This window comes from Bos indicus, chromosome 6, assembly GCF_029378745.1.
Source record: "Bos indicus isolate NIAB-ARS_2022 breed Sahiwal x Tharparkar chromosome 6, NIAB-ARS_B.indTharparkar_mat_pri_1.0, whole genome shotgun sequence".
Classification (NCBI taxonomy): domain Eukaryota; kingdom Metazoa; phylum Chordata; class Mammalia; order Artiodactyla; family Bovidae; genus Bos; species Bos indicus.
In genome coordinates, this window is record NC_091765.1 from 16,339,852 (window position 1) to 16,363,157 (window position 23,306).

Genomic DNA, 23,306 nt, shown 5'->3' on the forward strand with positions numbered 1-23,306 from the left:
TTACCCTTTTTGCTTAGTTCCTAGGAATCACAGAGAATATGATAAGAAACCCAGCATCAATGCTTATCTATGTAACTACTTCAAGAATTTAACTCCTCACTATTGTCACAGTGTTAAATACTTTGGAAATTCCTTAAGATAAAAACAACTAGCACACTTAATAAATGGTATATTAAAATAATGCCAATGATCAGAAAATTGCTGCTTTGATGTAAAGACTTAACTGTGTTTATAAATTACATCAAATTAATTCATAAAAACATTGGGCTTTTTTTCTGAATAGTTAAGGAATGAGTCATCTGTGTTATAACCTGTATCAAGGAAAAGAAAAATTACAGTGACTCTCACCCAACCACTTTGGAGAAGGCAATGGCACCCCACTCCAGTCCTCTTGCCTGGAGAATACCATGGACAGAGGAGCCTGGTGAGCTGCAGTCCATGGGGTCATGAAGAGTCGGAAATGACTGAGCGACTTCACTTTCACTTTTCACTTTCATGCATTGGAGAAGGAGATGGCAACCCACTCCAGTGTTCTTGCCTGGAGAATCCCAGGGATGGGGGAGCCTGGTGGGCTGCCGTCTGTGGGGTTGCACAGAGTCGGACATGACTGAAGCGACTAGCTGCTGCTGCTGCTGCTGCATCCAACCACTTAGTTGAAATTAATTGCATAAAAAGAGGACAACACAAACCTACCCGATAGTTTGTAGCCTAATTTTTCCACTATTTAAACAAATTAAGACTCAGATGTTTACACATGAAATAAATTTTATTATAATTAAACAAAAGAGGCTACTTAATATAAATATTAGCATTCTCTTCCACTGAAACCAAAGGATACAATTTTATTGATATTCCTTTCTTTCTGCTACAGCCCAAATGACTGAACTTTTTAGTCCACAATGTCCTTTAGGGTATCTTTCATCATTCCTGACTTCTGGAATATCTATGAAAGTCCTGAGTAATATTATGACAATATGACTTACTCCACTGTTTTCTAATTCTGACTGTTAGAAAAAAAAATTTGTTTTTAATGTGGAGTAGTTCTGCTTCTTTGTCATCCCAATATTGCTTCTATATCCATTGCACAAAACAGTGTTTCTCAAAGTCATTACATCACCTTCATCATTCCCCTGGGTTGAGTATCAAAGTGCAGTTTCCTAGACCCCAGGCTGCGGAATTCATATTTCTACTTGTAGAACCTAGTAGCCTCCATTTTAACAACCCAAGCAGATGGCCCTAAACATAGTCCTCCAGGGAAGAGTTAGCACCTTGTGCTGCACTAAGTTAGTCTGGTCTCCCCACAGTCTGTGCTCCAGATCCTGAACCCTTTCATGCATGATAAAGTTTCCAAATGCTTGGTGATCTTGTTGCTGCTGCTAAGTCGCTTCAGTCATGTCCAACCCTGTGCGACCCCATAGACAGCAGCCCACCAGGCTCCTCCGTCCATGGGATTCTCCAGGCAAGAACACTGGAGTGGGTGATCTTAGTTGCTTTCTAATGGACAGCCCATAGTTGTGATCAAGGTTCATAATTATTTAAATTTGGCACCCCAAATTAAACGTGATCCTGTAGAAATGTTCTATTAATGCAGAGGATAACAGACCACTTGCCTTCTTTGATCTGTTACCTACACTGCTGCTGCTGCTGCTGCTACGTCGCTTCAGTCGTGTCCAACTCTGTGCAACCCCACAGACGGCAGCCCACTAGGCTCCACCATCCCTGGGATTCTCCAGGCAAGAACACTGGAGTGGGTTGCCATTTCCTTCTCCAATGCATGAAAGTGAAAGTGAAAGTGAAGTCGCTCAGTTGTGTCTGACTCTTAGCAACCCCATGGACTGCAGCCTTCCGGGCTCCTCTATCCATGGGATTTTCCAGTCAACAGTACTGGAATGGGGTGCCATCGCCTTCTCCAGTTACCTACGCTAGAGTAACCTAATGCTAGCATTTTTAGCAGTTACCATACATAACTTGGGGAAGCCCAGGCAGTGCAGTGGTAAAGAATCCACCTGCCAGAGCAAGAGACGTGGGTTTCATCCCTGGGTCAGGAAGATTCCCTGGAGTAGGAAATGCCAACCAACTCCAGTGTTTTTAAGCTTCCCTACCAGCTCAGCTGGTAAAGAATCCACCCGCAACGCAGAAGACCCCAGTTCGATTTACAGGTCAAGAAGATACCCTGGAGAAGGGAAAGGCTACCCACCCCAGTATTCTGGGGCCTGGAGAATTCCATGAACTGTCCATGGGGTCACAAAGAGTCAGACACAACTGAGTGACTTTCACTTTCACTTTTCCAGTGTTCTTGCCTGGAAACTTCCATGGACAGAGAAGCCTGGCAGGCCACAATCCATGGGGTCTCAAAAGAGTCAGACAGGACTCAGCACACACATGCAGACATAACTGTATCAGTTCATTGAATGATTGTCATCAACTGAAGTCATAAATTTTGCTTTTTACTTAAACACCCATATTTATGCTGATCAAAACATAAAAATTTACATTTATCCCTGTTAGCTTCAATATGCAATCTTATTAAGATACTTTCCAAGATTTGGTTTCTTCACCTGTTATATAAGTGTGTTCACAAATGCCTTCAACAGCATGAAATGGTCTCTAACAGAAAGTCACAAGTCTCTGTCCCTTAACCTTAGGGCCTTAATTTATAACATTTTTATAATAGATTTCCTAATTTCTACAGTTATCTTAGCTACTCTTTCTTCTTTATATCTTTTATACATACAGTTTGAAATTTGAGATTACTAAACAACCATTCAACTTTCCTAAGCTTTCTCTCACTTTATTAAAATTATTTCATAATTATTCAGCAGAAGTGTGTGTGGGTGGGTATGTGTGTTTGTGTTTAAAATCTCTCTTTGTTATCCATAATCCCTTTTTGGATTCAAGTCCCTGGCTCAAAAGTTTCTTCTTTGAACTTTTTGTAAAAGTTTCCCAAGACACCTCTCTCTCTTCAGGGTTTGCTTTTCCAGACACTGTGAACAGTTTGCTTGGTGCTCTCAATGTTCTGTATGTCACAGCACATCACTGATGACAGCCTCATATGTGACACTCCCTCACCATGTATCCCAAGTTTTACAACTTCAAATATATTTTGTCTGAAAGTAACATATTGTAATCATATTTAATTACCAGATATATTACTATTTATCATTTATGACTGCTCTTCACAATGCATATATGTCAGTTGCTCAGTTGTATCTGACTTTGCAACCCCATGGGCTGTAGCCTGCCAGGCTCCTCTGTCAATGGAATTTTCCAGGCAAGAATACTGGAGTGGGCTGCCATGCTCTTCTCCAGGGGATCTTCCCGACCCAGGGCTCAAACCCTGGTCTCCTGCATTGCAGGCACTCTTTACCATCTGAGCCACCAGCATATAGTGATAGTGAAAAACAGGCTGCTGCTTGTGTGGAATTCCACGCTGCTTGCTATATCAGCCTTCCCCTCCCACTCAAGGAAGCACATACTTGTAAGAACATAAGAGCAATGATATCATCAGGATAACCCTACGTTCAAACGTATGTATTTTTAGAAACTAGATGATTTACAGTTTGCTCTCACTATGAGTAACAAGTTGCTTGTGACTCACCTCCTGTGCCAAGTCCAAGTTGAGGATGACATAGGTGCTTTCTCCTGCCATCCCTATCCCCTCTCCACCACCAATTAGCTTTTCCTTGCTGGCCAAAATGAAGTCCAGGCTGCACTTGATTTTAATTATGAGAGCAGTCAGTAATTCATTTCATCAGGATGATCCAAGTGAAGAAAGCTGAGTGCTGAAGAATCGATGCTTTTGAACTGTGGTGTTGGAGAAGACTCTTGAGAGTCCTCTGGACTGCAAGGAGATCCAACCAGTCCATCCTAAAAGAGACCAGTCCTGGGTGTTCATTGGAAGGACTTATGTTGAAGCTGAAACTCCAATACTTTGGCCACCTCATGCGAAGAGCTGACTCATTGGAAAAGACCCTGATGCTGGGAAAGATTGAGGGCAGGAGGAGAAGGGGACGACAGAGGATGAGATGGTTGGATGGCATCACCGACTTGATGCACATGAGTTTGGGTGAATCCGGGAGTTGGTGATGGACAGGGAGGCCTGGCGTGCTGTAATTCATGGGGTCGCAAAGAGTCAGACATGACTGAGTGACTGAACTGAACTGATCCTTGTATCTTTTCTTGACGAATAGCCTGCCTTTGTACACTTTGGGTGTCTTTTGGCTCAACAGTCTGTAACATTCGCCCACAGCTATATTATTTCTAAGGTGGTAGTATTTTGGCAGTCTGTTTATATGAACTTTTTAAATATGGCAATGAAATTCCATGATGCTTTTAGAGTAAAGAAATGCATGTTTTTGCTATCATTAAATTTAAAATAAATCATGTAACATAAGTTGAACACAAAACTGTCTTTAAAAGGTATTTTATTTTTTAAAAAATCCAAAAAATGAATACTGAATTTAAAACTGTTAGATCATTAGACAATGCACATAGTGATGAAAGCACCAAGGTCAAACAGGTTGGAAAGGACAGAAAAGAAGATGAGAAGGCGAGGTTTGGGAGTTCTGAGCGGGACATCCATCCATGCCAATCTTCTAATACAGATAACAGTGAAACTAGATTTCTCTTTTTCTTTTTAACTAAAAGCCATTTGGAATGAGAAGGTTTTCATCCTCTGGCTGCTTTTATTATGATTTCCACAATGTGTTACATTAAAGCCTATTTGTTTCTTATGTAAAATATAATATTTTCTTAGAACTTGCTTCTCAGTATATTTCATGACACCTTTATAAATCTGCTCTATACTCCAAAATCTTCAATGTAGAGAATATAATATTTAGTAAATATGGTTAAAAAATTTCTTTAGAAAAGCTAAATTTTATCAATTCCCTTTCCTATTAATCATGTGGCCCACTCCAATCAAATTTCCCTGATGTTTTTAACCTTGAGTTTGACTAAATCAATCCCCTGAATTTGCTCTTTTAAAATCCTAAGACATCCTTTTTGGATCTAAAAGACTTTCAAAGATCATTCCTCTATCCAGGTAATCAAAATATAACATGGCAAAAGACAAACTCTTTAGCCACGGTCCTTTGGCTGCATGAATATTTTCTGACAAAGCAGAAGGAAAAAAAAAAAAAGTGAAGGAAGTAGGGGGAGGGAAGGGAGAGAAGAAAAGAGGGAAGGGGAAAAGAAGTGTAAATATAAAACTATTAAAGAGATTGTTTTAAAATGAGTACATTTTTTAAAAAGACCCCACACAGTCTGTTAGCAGATGTATTAGAATGCAACAGTTACTATCTTCTCAAAATGGTCTTACTATTTGCCATGATTTTCTTTTTAACTTATTTTTGCTAGTACCCATATTTCTAAGGACAAGGGAAATTTTTTTCATACTTTCAATACGAATACCACTATACTATATTATAATGCATAATGGTACTAAGAGCGGGAGCCCTCCCCGTCCACTGGGTTGCATTTAACCATAGTGAAAGCAAAATTATGTACTGTTCCACTCTACCAGGCAATGGCAGCAAACGGGCACAGCAAATGCCATAGAGCACTTTGAACAAGAAGGAACATCAAGGCTTAACTGGTTGTACTAATCTTTCTTCACTGCCCCCAAAAGCTATCTTTTTAAAATTCAGAGTTTACTTTTTATGACTCTTTTCACATGAATTTATTTTTAAGAACTAAAGCATTATCCTAAAATATATTATTAACTGACTTAGCACTACCCTAAAAATGATTTCTATGGACATTTTCTACAGAAAAAAAATCAAAATTATTTGTCTTTTCAGTTCAGCAGTCTCATGATTTTTTTAAACACACTTAAAAGCACTCCATCTGTGATTTTTTTCATAAAGGATGTGAAAAGCGTCCAAAAGTCATCCAAACAGAGGGTCAACGATACCCCTAGATCCTTACTTTTGTGAAAGAAATTCTGTGGAGCTCACATGTGCCTGAGCTGTAAAACCTTAGCAATAATACTCCGATCCAGAACCCTCACTTTTAGTAGTCAGGAGACTCCACACTTGACCTAGAGCAAAGCGGCAGTTTCTCTGATTCGGCTCTGGGCCTTCGCGTCCACAGTTCCCCTACACTTTGAGACCTGGGGGACAGCGTCTCAAACTGGATATAAGTCTCTTTTGCCAAATCATCTTCCCAGAGGGAGTCTGGCTTACACTGAAGTTTGCAAACTTTGTACAACAGGAAAAAAATCAATGGCAAGACAGCAACGCAGGCGGCACCACTCAGCACCATCAGGAAAAACTCTTGAGAATCTCCTTCTGCAGCTCTGTCAGTAGAAAAGGTGACACACTGGTCTTTCTGGGGAGGCATTCCCTTTGGACAGACACATGCTATATACTGCCAACCAGGCAGCAAGCCGTTTATGGTGACTTGGTTCTTGCTGGAGTTCACATTAAGCAGCAGCAGGTCCTTCTCACCATATTTGGAATAAAACACGGTCACTTCCGAGTTCTGGGTGGTGTTAATGGTGTCCCATGTCAAAATCACGCTTTCTTCTGTTTCGCTGACCACCTGGAGGTTTTCTATTGTGGCATTCGCTTCCATCCGCAGGGCTCGATCCAACAGTGCTAACTCTTCTCTTCTACTCGCACTAGCTGGGGGAAGCTTCCCACCACCCATCTCTGCTTTAGCACTTCTTTTCCCATCTGGGCTGAGCGACTGTCGGTTAGCCATGGTGGTGCTTGCGGATATTCTAGTGCTTGGAGTTGTAGCTGAAGAAACAGTGGGGGAGAAGAAAGGAGACAAGGAGAAGGAAGCAGTGGAGGGAGGAGATGAAGGTGAAGTAGGAGGAAAAGTGGAAGAAGAGGAGGAATAAGGCCAGGGAGACGATGATGAACCAGGCAGAGATGCAGGGCTTCTAGATCCCGGCTGGACCTCTTGTTCAGGGTGATCCCCAGTTCTTCTTTCAGAAGTATCTGATGAGATGGTGGCTGTGACAACACCGGCCACTGTCACAGTGACCACAGCTTCTGACATCCCAGCCAAATTTCTGGCCTTACATTTGTAATCCCCAGCATCCATGTAAGAAATGCCCGTCAAGCTTATAATGGACCATCTGACTCCCTCCCCTGGAGATTCCTGAATTACTGGAATAAAGAAAAATGCATACTCTGTGAGAAAAAAAGAAAGGAAGGACTCAAGCAACATGCCAACTGAAGAGTAAACAACTTCTGGTCCTACACGTATACCTCTCACATAAGCGAAGAGAGAAGTGGCACACTGCAAGTCTCTGAAGGCAGGCGATGGTTCTGTAAATGGTTTATACGGAAATCCAGGGCATGCCAGGTGACATGAGGTTTGTATGGGAAATAGTATTTTAAAAATACATGCGGCTGAGAATTAAGAAACTTGGGCCTGAGTAAACTTTCGTCACTAGTATGTGATTCTAGACAAGCTATCAGTTTTTAGACCTCTGTTTCCACATTTTTTAAATAAGGGGATAAGACAAAGTGATCTCAGATATCCCTTCCGATTTTAACCCAATGTGATTCTATAAAATGTTTATCACAAGATATTATTTAAATACTTCTCAAAATATTTTTTCATTGTAATAAAATGCCAACCATCCACACAGTCAGAAGGCATCATGGATTGTTTTCTAGCATGGAGGAGTCATAATTTCTGTTCCTTTCTTTCACAGTATATTTCATCTAGATAACCTGGTAAACCATGAGTTTCTTTTTTTTTAATTTTCCTCTGATAGAGGAAAGTTAAAGACAGAGGCCTATGTGCAACCACCCAAATGCTGAATCACATTGTTTTCCATCTAAGAAAAAAAAAGTCAGATTGTCTAATTTCATCTATGTAGTTAATCAGACAAACGGAGGAAAATATTGATCAGTAAAGAGTACCTTTCAAAATTTTTCCATTCAACACTCTTAGCAATATTTTACTTGAAATAGCCAGACAATCTCAAACCATACAAAAACACAAGATTAAGGTCACACATTTGTAAACACCTTATTTCAAAGGCCTGAATTAAGAAGATACCTGTATAATTGACTGGCGAGTTATCTGGTCTGGTCCACGTGAGCTGCGGGGTTGGGTAGCCAGTGGCGTCACACCGCAGCAGGACATTGCTGCCCAGAGCTGATGTGATCTGGGTAGCCGAGGTCATCACTGATGGCTTCACACACTGCTCCAGTTCAGCCCGCTGAAACAAAATCCCTGTGAGGCGTTCCGGTTCACTACACACCATCATCGGATCGAGAAGTACTATTGCAGGGTCAGCGACTTTTGACAATGACATTATTTTGGAAATGTGGCAGTCACAGAACCATGGGTTGTCCTGCAGACCTAGACCAGAAGGGAGGAAAAGGTGGATAAAGTTTTTTCTGATGACATCCGTCTACTCACAGCCTCATGGGATGGCATTTCTGCACTCTGGCCCTAAAAACATAAGTACTTTGAGAGGTCAGAGTTACCTGTCAGTTTTACCCTGCACTCCAGCCACCAAATTCAACGTGTCCTGTCAGCTCAGATCATCAATGATCATGTGTGTGTGCGTGTGTACTCAGTTGTGTCCACCTCTGTGACCCCACGGACTTGTAGCCCGCCAGCTTCCTCTGTCCATTGGACTTTCCTGGCAAGAATACTGGAGTGGGTTGCCATTTCCTTCTCCAGGGGATCTTCCCAACCCAGGGATCAAACTTGGATTTCCTGCATTGCCGGCAGACTCTTTACCATTGAGCTACCTGGGAATCCTTTAATGATCATAGCTAATAGTTATTGAACATTTATTACAGACTAGGCTCTGTTCTAAGCACTTACCTGTTATTATTTGATTTAATCCCTACAGTTCTATGAAAAGAATATTATTTCCCCCATTTTAAAAATGAAAAAGCTGAGACACAGAGAAACCAAATAACTTGACCAAGGTCATGTAGCTGATTAGTGTCAAAGTCAAGATCTGAATCCAAGTATCACAGAATGTCATAAATATGGTGACAGATTCTAGAGTGCCAGAAAGTATTTATATTATTATAAATGTTATTATAGGGTGCTGAGAGGCACCTAACTCAACCTGAAATATGTCAATATTTTGTGTGACTTTGAGGTAGTACAATTTCTGTGTAACCAAAGCATCGAGTGAGACATAGGCAAAGTTAGGTGACAAGATTGGAAAAAAGTGGTAGAACATGGCTTGGCATGAATGTCACATGTGGTGGCCTTGGAATTACACTGCTGAAATCCCCCTTCAAGAGAGAATCAGCAGCAGGAAATACAGTTAGCTGACAGCCTCCAGTTGCAAGCGCCTTCAGGATCTGCCTTGGCTTTCAGGACTGTTAGCCAAAGTGTTGTACCCTTCAAAGAGACTGACAGCGAAAGCTTAAAGAAAAGTGAGAAAAATATTATTGGAAAGTAGACAAAAGGGCACACCCTTGTTATGAAGCAGCAGAAAGCTTAGCAACACTATCACTGGTGGTTAACACGGAAAGTAGAAAATGTACTCAGTGAAATGAATGTTCTGGCTAAGGATATTTCCACATGGTGTTGACACTGCTGCCTGGTGTCTTCTTGCTGCTCATAGTAAAATATAAAGGAGAGACAACAGCTAAAGGAAGAATCGTTAAATGTAAAGGAGCTAAACCCAATAAAACTGCTTCTTACACCACCCTCTCCAAAATTCTCAAATTAACAAAGGGTCTCAGAGCAAAAGTCAAATTCCGGTGGGTGGTTCTATACAATTAGTTGCTGCTACTGCTGCTGTTGCTAAGTCGCTTCAGTCATGTCCGACTCTGTGCGACCCCATAGACGGCAGCCCACCAGGCTCCCCCGTCCCTGGGATTCTCCAGGCAAGAACACTGGAGTGGGTTGCCATTTCCTTCTTCAATGCATGAAAGTGGAAAGTGAAAGTGAAATCGCTCATCGTGTCCGACTCTTAGCGACCCCATGGACTGCAGCCTACCAGGCTCCTCTGTCCATGGGATTTTCCAGGCAAGAGTGCTGGAGTGGGGTGCCATTGCCTTCTCCAATTAGTTGCTAGGATCTCAGAAAGATCTAAGATGGTGCCTTCAGAGCATTCAATCAGACAGAAATCTTGAGGATTTTAAGGGTGATGTCCCATACCAGCCTTACAAAAAAAGCCCAAGGCTAGCAAAGATTTATCTCAAAGAGATTTGTGGTTGTGGAGTGGATTCGTATTGATTTTTAAGAAGAAAAAACAGAACCACAAGTTTAAAAAAGTCTAACCATTGCGGAAGACTTAACCATTCATAAATTCCAGATTTCTATCTATGCCTATTTTTATTATAACAGCACTTTGTGAGTGGTTCATATTTCTCTGCCAGTGTTGGTAAAACTTACTATCTCTACTATCTTCTATATTAGAAATTTCTTTTCTTTCATGGATGAATTACCTTAACCTTCTTCTCACATTTAGTCCCATGAATCTATAATCAGTTCTCTAATACTGATTTAAATTCTACTCAGCCTGCCAATAAATATCAAATTCATTCTGTCATATAATATAATACGTGTAGAATACTCATAGTTTCAAAAGACTTTGACTTTGTATGCCAGAGTTTTTTCTTTATAAAATAATAACGAAAACAGACTTACAGATGTAGAGAACAGGCTTGTGGTTGTCAAGGGGGGAGTGGAGGAGGCGAGGGAAAGACTGGGAGTTTGGGCTTAGCAGGTACAAACTATGACATACAGGATGGGGAGACAACAAGGGCCTACTGTGCAGCACAGGAAGCTACGTTCAATATCCTGTGATAAAGCATATGGAAGAGAATAGATGCATGTATAACTGAGTCACTTTGCTATGCAGCCGAAATTAAACACATTGTAAGTCAATCATACTTTAATAAAAGTTAAAATAATAACACAAAACAGCAGTTGTTGGTTGCTTCCTATGAGACAAATACTGCACTTGTCAAAAATTGTAAAGCGTCTACGTTTTACCCTGCTTTAGGGTGACCTGGTAGCTCAGCTGGTAAAGAATCCACCTGCAACGCAGGAGACCCCGGTTTGATTCCTGGGTCAGGAAGATCCACTGGAGAAGGGATAGGCTACCCACTCCAGTATTCTTGAGCTTCCCTGGTGGCTCAGCTGGTAAAGAATCTGCCTGCAATGCAGGAGACCTGCGTTGGATCCCTGGGTTGGGAAAATCTCCTGGAGGAGGGTATGGCTACCCACTCCAGTATTCTGGCTTGGAGAATTCCATGGACTGTATAGTCCATGGGGTCGCAAAGAGTCAGACACAACTGAACAATTTTCACTTTCACTATCCTGATCTTAAAGCTTTCATTCTTAACAACTGTATATATGTCTTATACTGACCTCAGGAAGCTAGTATGATTCTTCCAATTTCATGCCAGAAGACATTAAGGCACAAAGAAATTACTGCCTTGACACAGTAAGTAGCTTAGAGTCCCAAGTCCTAGGTGTTTGAGCCTCCTAGTCTAATGCTTCTTCCACCATAACTCACTTATCTCTTTGCCACCTAAAAACATCTAGAGTATGGGTGGCAGCTGTAAGTGCTGTCATCTACAAATAACAAGTGTTAAAACAGCAATGTCTGCAGCATAAGTGTCTATATAGGGAAAGATTAAGAGCTATAAAATTAAGAGTTTCATTTATACTTTGAAACTGTTAAAAAAAAAAAGTGTTAATGGTAAAACAAAATTCTTTAAAAATTAATCCAAAGGATTACATCTAAAAGTGACGTGTTTATTTTTAAATCCCTCAAAAATAAAATATTTATTCATGCTATGAACATCTAAAGTTAAGGGTACAACTTTTAAAGCCTTAATAATAATACTAATCTAGAGCTGAACACATTCAAGTGTTTTTTTTCTTCTGCGGAAAAAGATACAAGAACTCTCTGAAAGTTAAACTATTACTTGTACTGCATTCCTTGGCAAAGCACCAACCACAACCAGCAATTTGCATTAATTAATTTTAAACTACTCTTGGATAGGGGTAAATGAACTTTGCCTTGTTCCATTTCTCAAAGGATAATGTTTTTTGTGCATCACAGTAGTTGGATATGCTATTCTTTATGAAAAGTCAGCAATAAATTCCAGTACAAAAGCTATTCTGTAGACTATAAGCTCTTGAAGGCAAAACCATGCTTTAGTCAACTTTGTGGAGGCAGTTTTACTTAACAATTCAAAATGTAAAGTAAAGCCTTTTTAACAAATGGTGCTAGAACTACTGGACATCTATTTGGGAACAAATAGACCTTAACCCCTACCTCACACTACACTCAAAAACTGTTTTCAGCTGGGTCATAGTCATAAGCATAAAAGCTAAGAATATAAAGCTAAAAACTGAATATAAAAGTTAAAACTACAAAGAAAGACTATCTCTGTGACCTGTGAAAGTGAAAGTGAAGTCGCTCAGTCGTGTCCGACTCTTTGTGACCCCATGGACTGTACCTGCCAGGCTCCTCTATCCATGGGATTTTCCAGGCAAGATTACTGGAGTGGGTTGCCATTTCCCTCTCCAGGGGATCTTCCCAACCCAGGGATCGAACCTGGGTCTCCTGCATTGCAAGCAGACTCTTTACCCTCTGAGCCACAAGGGGGCTTCCTGTGACCTGTAGGTATGCAAATATTTCTTAGATGGTACACAGACATCACTAACAATAAAACGAAAAACTGATAAATCAGATGTCATCAAAATTTTAAGCTTTCTTACAAAAGACATCATGAAGAAAATTTAAAAAAAAAGACATCATGAAGATAATCAATAGACAAGTCACAGACTTGAGAAAATATTCATAATACATATAATTAATTAAGACATACTCAGTAATAAAAATATGAACAACATTAAAAATTATAAATATATCAATGGTCAATAAATAAATGTATATGGTCAATACCATTACTTATCAGGGAAATGCAAACTAAAATGATAATATAATACCACTCGCCTGACATGACCACTCCCAAGAATAACAAAAATAATAAAGAAATGTCATGTGCTGCTGAGGATGTGGAACAAACAGACTGTGCTAATGGAAGTGTAGAACAGTACAACCTCTGGAAAACTGGCAGTTTCTTTCTTAAAAAGTTATATATCTAGCCATCCTATGACTTAACAATTTCAATCCTAGGAATTTATCCTACAGAAATGAGAACATAGCCACAAAAACTTTGCACAAAAATGTTAATAGCAGCTTAATTCATAATAAAGGTAAAAACTGGAAACAGCCCATCTGTCCAACAACAGGACAAAAGATGAATAACTGGTACACTTATACAATTGAATAGACTGAGCAATAAGAAACTACCAAGATGTGCAATGACATGGTTGCATCTCAAAAAAATATATAATGTTGAGTGAAAGAAGGCAAGCACAAAAGCACCTCAAATGAAATTATAGAATAGGCAAAATTAACTTATGGTCATAGAAATAAAAGTAGTAGTTCTCTGGGGTGGGGGAAGACTGATGAGACAGGGCACAGGGAAACTTTCTAGGGTGATGAAAATACTGTGTATCTTGATGAGGGTGTGTGTTTTGTGCAGGTATAGGTTTACCATCATTTGCTAAATTGTACACAAGATTCACGGTATGCATATGATATCTCAATTCCTCAAATTAAAAAATAGTTTAAGGAGTTCCCTGAATGCCTAGTGGTTAGGATTCCCAGCTTTCACTGCCATGGCCTGGGCTCAATCGCTGGTCAGGGAACTGAGATCCCATAAGCCATACAGTGCAGCCAAAAAAATTTTTTTAATTAAATTTTTAAAAATAAATTTTTTTTAAAGTTTAAAAAATAAAAGTGATGTCTCTGGAGATGGACTGTGAAGTTGAAACTTGACTCTGCCTCTTTACCAGCTGGAAAAAGAAGGTGATGACAATTACAGACCCACCTCATGGGGTTGTCCTAGAGGCTGAGATACTGCCAGGCAGTCCTCAGATGAATGTCTGGCAAAGGGTAAGCCTTAATTGTATGGATTTGTCTCCTCTGTGCCAAGGAAAGAGCAGGTAAGCCAATAGAGCATCAGAAGTATTTGTAGAACTAAATTAATGCCATTTTACAGAATTCTGTGGGAATACTCAGGGCCACCACTGCCCTTTGGCAAACTCCATTCTGAATTTTTTGTTGTTTAGTTGCTAAATCGTGTCTGACTTTTATGACTGCATAGATTGTATCCCACCAGACTCCTCTGTCCATGGGGTTTCCCAGGCAAAAACACTGGAGTGGGTTGCCATGTCCTTCTGCAGGGGATTTTCCCAACCCAGGGATCAAAACCATCTCCTGCATTGGCAGGCGGCTTCTTTACTCCCGAGCCACCAAGGAAGCCATTCTGAATAGAAGAGCCCTTTACAACTAAGCAACTTTAGGTTCCCGTAAGAAGGACACAAAAAAGCAATTTATACTCTTCTACTACAGAGTTTTTCCTCCAAGATAAACAGTGTTAGGCCTTACAGACTTTGCCTGTGTAAATATTTTCTTATTCTTGAGAAAGAGGTCATGGAAATTTACCTGTACTGCAAATCAATCTAGTTTCATAGTTAATTTAAATGCTTATTTGCAGGACACTACTTTACATTTTTATAACTATATTAAAGGACAATTTTATTAGGTTGATATTTTTATTCACACAGAAGAGAAGTGGAGTAACTGAAAAGCCTCTCCCTAAATTCTTTTTTATTAAATAAATATTTGACTTAAATAGATCAGTAAAATAATATATATAAGGAAAATAACTCTGGTATTACTACATACCTTGCATTACAAAGCAGTGGGGAAGAGCAAGGCTTCTACAACCAAATGGTTTATATTCAAACCCTACCTCCATCACTATGGAATAAATGAATCTGGGCAAGTGTTTTAACTTGTGCCTCATTTCTTCATCTATAAAATAGGGATGAAACAGTACTTACCATGGGGTTCATGTGCGACTAGAAGGAGTTATATCCATAAATTATAAGAACTAGGCTTGGACTAGCATCCATCAGTACTAGCTACTATTACTATTATAAATAGAATCTGTTAACAGCAATAAACATAGGGTAATAAAAAAGAAATGAAAAGAGAATGTATCCCATTATAATAGAACAAAAGTAAATTCTACAGGGCACCTGGAAAGATATAATTGCTACAGTTAAGCACTTGAGTTCTAAATAGAGCTGCTTCTCACTACCATATTTAAACAATGAAATTGGAAGACTTAGGTACATTCTAGTTAAACTAACAAAAAAGTCAAACTAGAGAAGTCCTTCTTTTCAAGATACTCACTTCTCAGTCATAATTGCTATGGATTATTGTTGATCTAAAATCATAGCCTCAGGGAACAGACAAGGAAGAATGGACAGGATTCAGATTTGCTAGTCTGGGACCAGACATGAGAAATTCCGAGCTTCTGAACTAGAAGTTTCTAAATACTGATGAAGAGCAGACCAGTAGAATCAGTGTGTTTGGGGAAGGTGCACTTGGATGGTTTGCAGTTAAACTGAGTTAATTGAGTTTTCATGGCAGTGTGACATACTAGTTTAGAATAGAACTCTCAAATGTTTCTTGGTTAAGATTGGAAGCTTAACGGTGTGTACGTGTTTTATTCTGATTGTATGCCACAATCAAAGGTGAAAAGTACTCACCTTTCTGTGCATGTTTCTTCGTCTTTAAAAGAGGCTTAATAAAAATACAAACTTAAAAAAAATAATAAATAAATAAAATCATAGCCTCAGAAACTGTCCAATTTATTTTCTAAAGGACTGTCACATAAACTGCATTCTCATTACATTTCTATTAGCAAGATGGAGTAAATCCTGTTATCTCCATTTTCCAGATGTGAAAACTGAGTTTTCTGTGTGTGATGCACACACATGAACAAGTCTTCTTTGCAGAGGGTAGCACTTCTTTCCCCATTTTGTTACACAGCAGTCATGACTTTGCTTTGGTCAGCTGCCACACGTGGCTGGACGTGTTTCAAAATATCTTTTGTTGCTTATTATTATGATTATAAAAAGTAATGCATGATAATTGCAGAACATTTTGAAAATACAGAAAAGCAGAAAGATGTCAAAGAGAACAGTTAATCAATTAGTATAACTTTTAGTCTTTTTCTTTGCAAATTGTAAAAGACTCATGATCATGCATTATTGCATGATCATGTAAAATTACATAAATTTAATGTTATACTAAAAGTATTCTTGTGTAAGTTTTTAAATAATCTGAACTGTTCCTCAATAAAATATTAGCAAACCAAATCCCAGAATACAGTAAAAGGATCATATACCATAATCAAGTGGGATTTATTCCAAGGATGCAAAGATGGTTTAACATCCACAATTTAATCAGTGTAACGTATCATTTAGCAAATTGAAGGATGAAACACATGATCCTCTCAATAGATACAGAAAAAGCATCTGACAAAATTCAAAATCCATTTATGATTTAAAAAAAAAAAAAAAACCTCTCAACAAAATGGGTATAGAGGGAATGTACCTCAACATGGTAAAAGCCATATATGACAAACTCATAGTGAACACCATACTCAAGAATGGAAAGCTGAAAGCTTTTCCACTAAGATTAGAAACAAGATAAGGATGCTTAGTCTCACCACTTTGATTCAACACTATATTGGAAGTACTAGCCAAAGAAAAAGGAAAGAAATAAAAGGCACTTCTATCTAAAAAGGAAGAAGCAAAACTGTCACTATTTGCAGATGACATGAAACTATATATAGAAAACACTAAACCACGAGCCATTTCCCCAGAAAAAAAAAAAAGAAAACACTAAAAAACCACCAAAAAAAAGAACCATGAATTCAATAAACTCACATGATACTAAATCAATATACAGAAATCTGTGGCATTTCTATACACTAACAACAAGCAATCAGAAAGAAAAATTAGAAAAACAATCCCATTTATAATTACAACAAAAATAATAAAATACCTGGAAATAAATTTAACTAAGAAAATGAAAATCTGTACACTAAAAACTATAAGACACTAATGAAAGAAATTGAGGATGATGAAAATAAGTGGAATGATATACTGTGCTCATAGATTGAAAGAATTAATATTTTTAAAATAACTATATTACCCAAAGTGATCTATATATTCAATGCTATCTAATCAAAATTTCAATGGCATAGTTCACAGAACTACAACAAATAATTCTAAAATTTGTATTGGACCACAGAGGATCCCAAATAGCCAGAATAATCTTGAGAAAGAAAAAAGCTGGAGATATTATGGTTTCTGACTTCAAATTATACTACAAAGCTGTAAAAATCAAAGAGTAGAGTACTAGCACAAAAACAGGCACACAGATCAGTGGAATAGAACCGAGAGCCTAGAAACAAATCCACACAGGTGTGGACAATTTACAACAAAGGAATAAAGAACATGAAAAGGAGAAAGGGCAGTCTTCAATAAGTGGTGTGAGGAAAGCTGGACAGCCACATGAAAAAGAATGAAACTAAACCACTACCTCGGAGAAGGCAATAGCACCCCACTCCAGTACTCTTGCCTGGAAAATCTCATGGACGGAGGAGCCTGGTAGGTTGCAGTCCACAGGGTCACTAGGAGTTGGACACGACTGAACGACTTCACTTTCACTTTTCACTTTCAAGCATTGGAGAAGGAAATGGCAACCCACTCCAGTGTTCCTGCCTGGAGAATCCCAGGGACGGGGGAGCCTGGTGGGCTGGCGTCTATGGGGTCGCATAGGTCGGACACGACTGAAGCGACTTAGCAGCAGCAGCAGCAGCACCAGACCACTACCTTACACTATACACAAAAATTAACTCAAAATGGATTAAAGACTTGAATATAAGACTTCAAACCATAAAATTTCTAGAAGAAAATGTAGGTGATAACCTCACTGACTTTGGTCTAAGTGATGTTTTGTAGATCTGACTCCAAAGGCAAGGAAAGCAAAAAGGAAAATATTAATGTCCTATAAAATTATTTCTTCATATTAATATTAGCAACTAATCATTAGAGAGCTATTCGTAGCCATTTAGTAATTGGATTTTATTTTCTAGTCTGTATCTCCATTGAGTAATATTATTAGAATTAGGAATTGCATTCAAAGAAACTTTTAAAAATACATAGCAAAATAAAATTCCAATGTTATGGAATTTTAAGTTATGAAAATTTCTAGCCATTAGTGTTACTCATAAGAATCAAATTAGTCACTAGAATAAAGTAATTAAGTACTACAGTATGGTTTTGCATGGCTCCTATCACAGTATACTTATTAACATTTAAGGACTCCACAAGTATTGCTAAATTAAACTAATTTTTTTCTCTAACCCACCCTAAAATGTTTCTCTCATTATATAAACAAAAATGTCTGAAGGATAGATAGTGGTCAAAACAGGAAACAGCTGGGCAAGAAAAATTTTGTGATTTTTTTTCTCTATTTGGTTCTTATCGAGAAAATATTTTTAGTTTCATAAGCACTAAAATGCATATACATTTCAACAAAAGTAATGCTAAAGCCATTTAAGTGCTGTCACAGTATTTCATTTTTTTCCCCAAATAAAACACTTCTTACTGAAATGTAGTTAAGATACAATATATGATATAGGTGTACGATATAGTGATTCAAAATTTTTAAAGGTTAAACTCCATTTACAATTATTATAAAATACATAGTAATTTCCTTTCTATAAAAAATATCAAAATTATCTTTCATTTATACTTTATTTCAGAAAATATTTAGCAAGTGATATTGGTCAGTAGAAATTTCTGGCACAATTTCTTAGCATCCAGTTGCTTCTCATTCCAAAGTCTTATAAGTCGTTTCACTGACCAAACACTCAAAATTTCTTTCATTTTTCTGAGAATTACAACTTCTTCTGCAGCCATGATGAACATATCTTGTGCAATTCAAAAAAGCCTTATGGCATGAACAAAACGTGTGTCATTGCTCAGTCATGTTGGACTCTTTGTGACCCCATGGACTGTAGCCTACGAGGCTCCCTCGACCATGGGATTTTCCAGGCAAGAGTACTGGAGTGGGTTGCCATTTCCTTCTCCAGGGGATCTTCCCGACCCAGGGATTGAACCCGGGTCTCCTGCATTGCAGGCAGATGCTTTAGCAAATCAAATTGCTTTGTCAAAGCTTCAGGTCTGTGTCTCAAACAAAAGTGGGAAAAGGCCTCACTGCCCACAGATACTGTCGAGAAGGGTCTCAGTTCACTGACTTCAACTGGGCAGTCACGTGTACTGGGCATTCACCAGAGCAGTGTGCAAAGCACTGTAGGAAGACAAAAAGAAGAGAAGGGCTTGCTAGAAGGAGCTTACGCGTTAAGAATCCAAGATAAATATCCATAGAATCTAAACAAATTCAGGACCAAAATACACAAGATTAAACACAGCTAAACTAAGAGATTAAATCCATTAGGAGACCCATCTAGGGTCAGTAAAATAACTGGTGTTTAGACTAGTTTGTTTATTTGTTTGTTTTTTAAATTAAGAATGTATGGAGGCTACAGGGCTTTCCTGTTGGCTCAGATGGTAAAGAACCTGCCTGCAATACAGGAGACCTGGGTTCGAACCCTGGGTCAGGAAGATCCCCTGGGAAGGGAATGGATACCCACTCAGTATTCTTGCCTGGAAAATCCCATGGACAAAGCAGCCTGGTGGGCTACAGTCCATGGGGTTGCAACAATTTGGACACAACCGAGTGACTCACATATATACACACACATCTGGAAGCTATACTTCCTAACCAACTAAACCACTGCTACTTAATAAAGATGCAGATGCCCTTCCCTCACTCCTGAAGACCCTGATAAAGGGCTGAAAAGAGACCAGAGCAAAACGTCAGTTGTGGCAGAGTATGGAGCACTGATGTGCTCATGAGAATCAGAGCAGGTTGATAGGTTTTGTCATTCTTCTCCAGGTTCTCTAAGAGCAGCATTCGTCTCTCAGTCTATGAGGCAAGTTTCCTTCCCTCCCCTCACATGCACACACAAACACCTGTTGCCCTCATTCCACAAACATGGATGCATTCATGCTCATACACTACACACATGGTGTGCACGCATACAGACACAAAAGAGTCATTATACCTTACACAGGGCAGACCGGTAAACTGACCTCGGTCAAATGATAAAGTACTACTCCATCAAAAGTGCAAGTACAGAGTAAAACACCAAATTCGAGAGATGCGAAAATACTGGACAACTGAAGAAGGTACACAGAGCAAACTGTCTGGACCTGAAAAGCCCAGAGGCTGTGAGCTTACCGAGAATAATTCTTCTTGGTGGAAGGTCCAGGCTTCTGGATGACGCTGTCACTAAGTGGGACCAGCTTTCCAGGAAATCTGGTGGCAGTGTGGTTAATCTGTTGCTTGATAAATCCAAGTGGGTGAGGTTCTTCAGATACCTGACTGCCTCCTTTGGCACACTGGTTATTCTGTTATTGTGCAAATCCAGGGTCCTCAGACGGGGCATGTCCCTCAGAGATGTCCAAGGGAAAGCCGTCAGAGAATTTCCATCCAAGCGCAACTCATGTAGATGCTTTAGGTTGTAAAAGCTGCTGACGTCAAGGCTGGCCACAGAATTGTAAGTCAGCCAGAGGTACTGGAGCTCCACCAGGTAGTAGAAGGCCTCGGCAGGGATCCTACGGACAATGGTCCTTTCTATGCGAAGCTTCACAGTGTCCACGGGAAAGTTTGTAGGTACCTCATTCATATCAAGGTCATTACATAGCACCGCCCTAGTGTCACAAAGCAACGGAAGGAAATCTGTTTCCTGAGGCTCATTTGAAAAAAGTAATACTTATTTGAACCATGCATTGAATTTTTCATTCCCTACTGGTTTGCACTAAGTATCCATTCAGGCTAGCTGAATGCTCAGTAACAATTTGTCATACTCATCATCTTCTTCTAGATTGAACCATATGAAATGGCCATTTTAAAAACCATGGCCACATTAAAAACCATCAAATATCATTATTTTCATGTGACTCAACCTGAGCTTTTTATGTGTCAGGCATGTGCAATATGCATCACATTCCACCCCTTTTTAATCATCACAACAGCCCAATGAACTGATATTAGGGAATAGGTAAAGGTACCAGCTCTAGAGTCAGTCTGGTCTTGGTTTGACTCTAAGCTCTATCATCGTTGTGGCCATGGAAAGCCACTTCACCAGTCTCAACTCATTTTCCCACATGGTACCCACATGAGTAATTGAAATGGATGGAAAAGTTTACACCTTCTTGGCACTCAGTAGGTGTATGCTATTATTATCATCAATCTCATTTTTATAGATAAAATAACTGAGGCCCATCAACATTAGGTAACTTCCCAGAGTCACAGAGCTAGTGGTTATACAACCATCTTTCAAAGCCACATCTGTCCAGCTCTAAAGTGGACACTCTAAACTTCTTTAGGAAATGCCCCATTTTAAAAGAATCCCCTATTGAAGTTATAAATTGATCCTTATGAAGACAAGCACAAGAGAAAGGAAGAAGGAAAGGAGGGAAGGAAGGAAAGAAATGGCAAGTATTCATATTGGATGACTAAAATTAAGCTCTGTTTTGATAATGTGACCAATGCATTACTTTCAGCCTAAGAAATAAACCAATTAACTGCAAGTTTTGTTGTGTTTTTTTTTTTTAAACTGCTCACAATTTAAGCGACCTTGAGCAAATGACATCATGATCTTGTTTGTGGCATGTAGAAAAACGGGCATAGGAAAACAAGCCTGCCTGTGTGTGGGTGTAAAGTATGAAAAATCAGAAAATTTAGATTTACTTAAACCTGAAAAAAAAGACCTATTTATCTCCCATTGTATATTCAGCTCCACCAGATTGCTGAAAATGATTAATATAAAGCATCATCTGAATTATGATACATTACACATGAAGTAAACAGTCAATAAAACAGTCATTCAGTAAAACACATCACATTAAAACAGTGAATTTTTAAAGCCAGGCCATGATGTAAAGAGAAGGAAGCAGCATAAGCAATGTGCTAGTTGCCTCGTCTCCTCTCTTCAGGGAAGTGCCTATGCATCACTGGAATTCTCTAGCATACCTCTTCATCCCTATTCTGAATCACAAATTTCAGTGTACTTTATACCAGAATGATCCAGCCTCTCCTCATTAAGTCAGCATTCCAGTGCACTGTATTGGAGAAAGCCTCAATAGGAAGCTAAAAGACCCAGTCTCTTTGTCAGCCAGTCACTGCAACAACTCAACACTGTGATCTCGGGCAAGCCATTTCGGCTCTATATGATTTATTCATTTAAAAAATTACAGTGGCCAAACTAGATTATTTCTGGAGTTCTTGTCAGGCATAACATGCTATGGTTTTTATAAAATGCATCAATAATGGGGCCACCATGAAGAAGGAAACACTTCTGTGACTGTTTTCTGAAAGGTAGTCTGATCTGAGTCATTAACTGCAGTATATCTTTTGCCAAGTAGGTCTTAAATTGTTACATTCTTCTCAGTGTCTGTAACCACCTTGAGTGGATATCTCAAACAGATACCAGGAGTTAGTAAATTTTATACAATAACATGAAAAATGATACAAAAATATGTTACTTATTAGTTATTTGTATAAATTTGTAAGACACAAATAGAGTGATTCTTTTAACAAATTACTTTGAGGCTTACTGTTCACGTCAACTGAGTCACACAAAAAAATCTGACTTTGTTGTTAAAAATTCTCTCTCAAAAAAAAACGTTTACTATGTTTAGCCAATAAGAGTTCTGTTTTGTATTTAACTTCTATCTGAAAGGACTCATGCATATTATAACTAAACACTTGTTGTTCTCACTTCACAAGCATATATTAAAGAAACACAGAGGTTAAGTAACTTCTGCAAGGTCCCACAGTGTCCAACACAAAAGGCTGACCCATTTCTTTCAAACTCTAACATCTTAAAATGAAAAATTCTGATTATGAACGTCTCTAATTTCACTCATGTGATCGTCCTTCCTACTGCCTAAAGTCTATTCAGTTGGCATAAATAATCCTCTAAATGAAAGGGAAAACCCTGGCAGCAAATGATCTGGGCTTGTCACACACATTCTGATCAGCCCTGCCCCCTTTTGCTTTCTATACACAGGTTGAACTGGCCACACAAATTTCAGTGGTTTGACCTCCTGCCAGGTTCATTGTGTGAATACAAGTGCAATGAATATTTTAGTAACACAATGTGTTTGAGAGTCTCAAACAATTTGAGGGGCTTTGAAGGAGTTAAACTGCTCGAAGTGAAAACAACGGAGTAGGCAACCAGGATTAACACAGGTACCTTAAAGCTTATCTAAATTAAGCCTCCTCTCTGATTTCTGTTTTCAAAACAAAGCCATCTGGTTTGAGTCCTTTTCCT

At 38.9% G+C, this 23,306-nt stretch overlaps 1 protein-coding gene across 1 annotated transcript; it reads right to left on the reverse strand.

Annotated features, from left to right (window-relative positions):
- Window positions 1–4,439: 4,439 nt before the first annotated feature.
- On the reverse strand, window positions 4,440–23,268 carry LRIT3 (leucine rich repeat, Ig-like and transmembrane domains 3). The gene is made up of 3 exons (XM_019962310.2): window positions 20,207–23,268; window positions 8,023–8,328; window positions 4,440–7,118 (listed from the first exon to the last, which is right to left on the reverse strand). Exons 1-3 carry the CDS (start codon window positions 20,652–20,654, stop codon window positions 6,013–6,015), a joined length of 1,860 nt encoding a protein of 619 aa, XP_019817869.2. The 5' UTR covers window positions 20,655–23,268; the 3' UTR covers window positions 4,440–6,012.
- Between the last annotated feature and the right edge of the window lie 38 nt (window positions 23,269–23,306).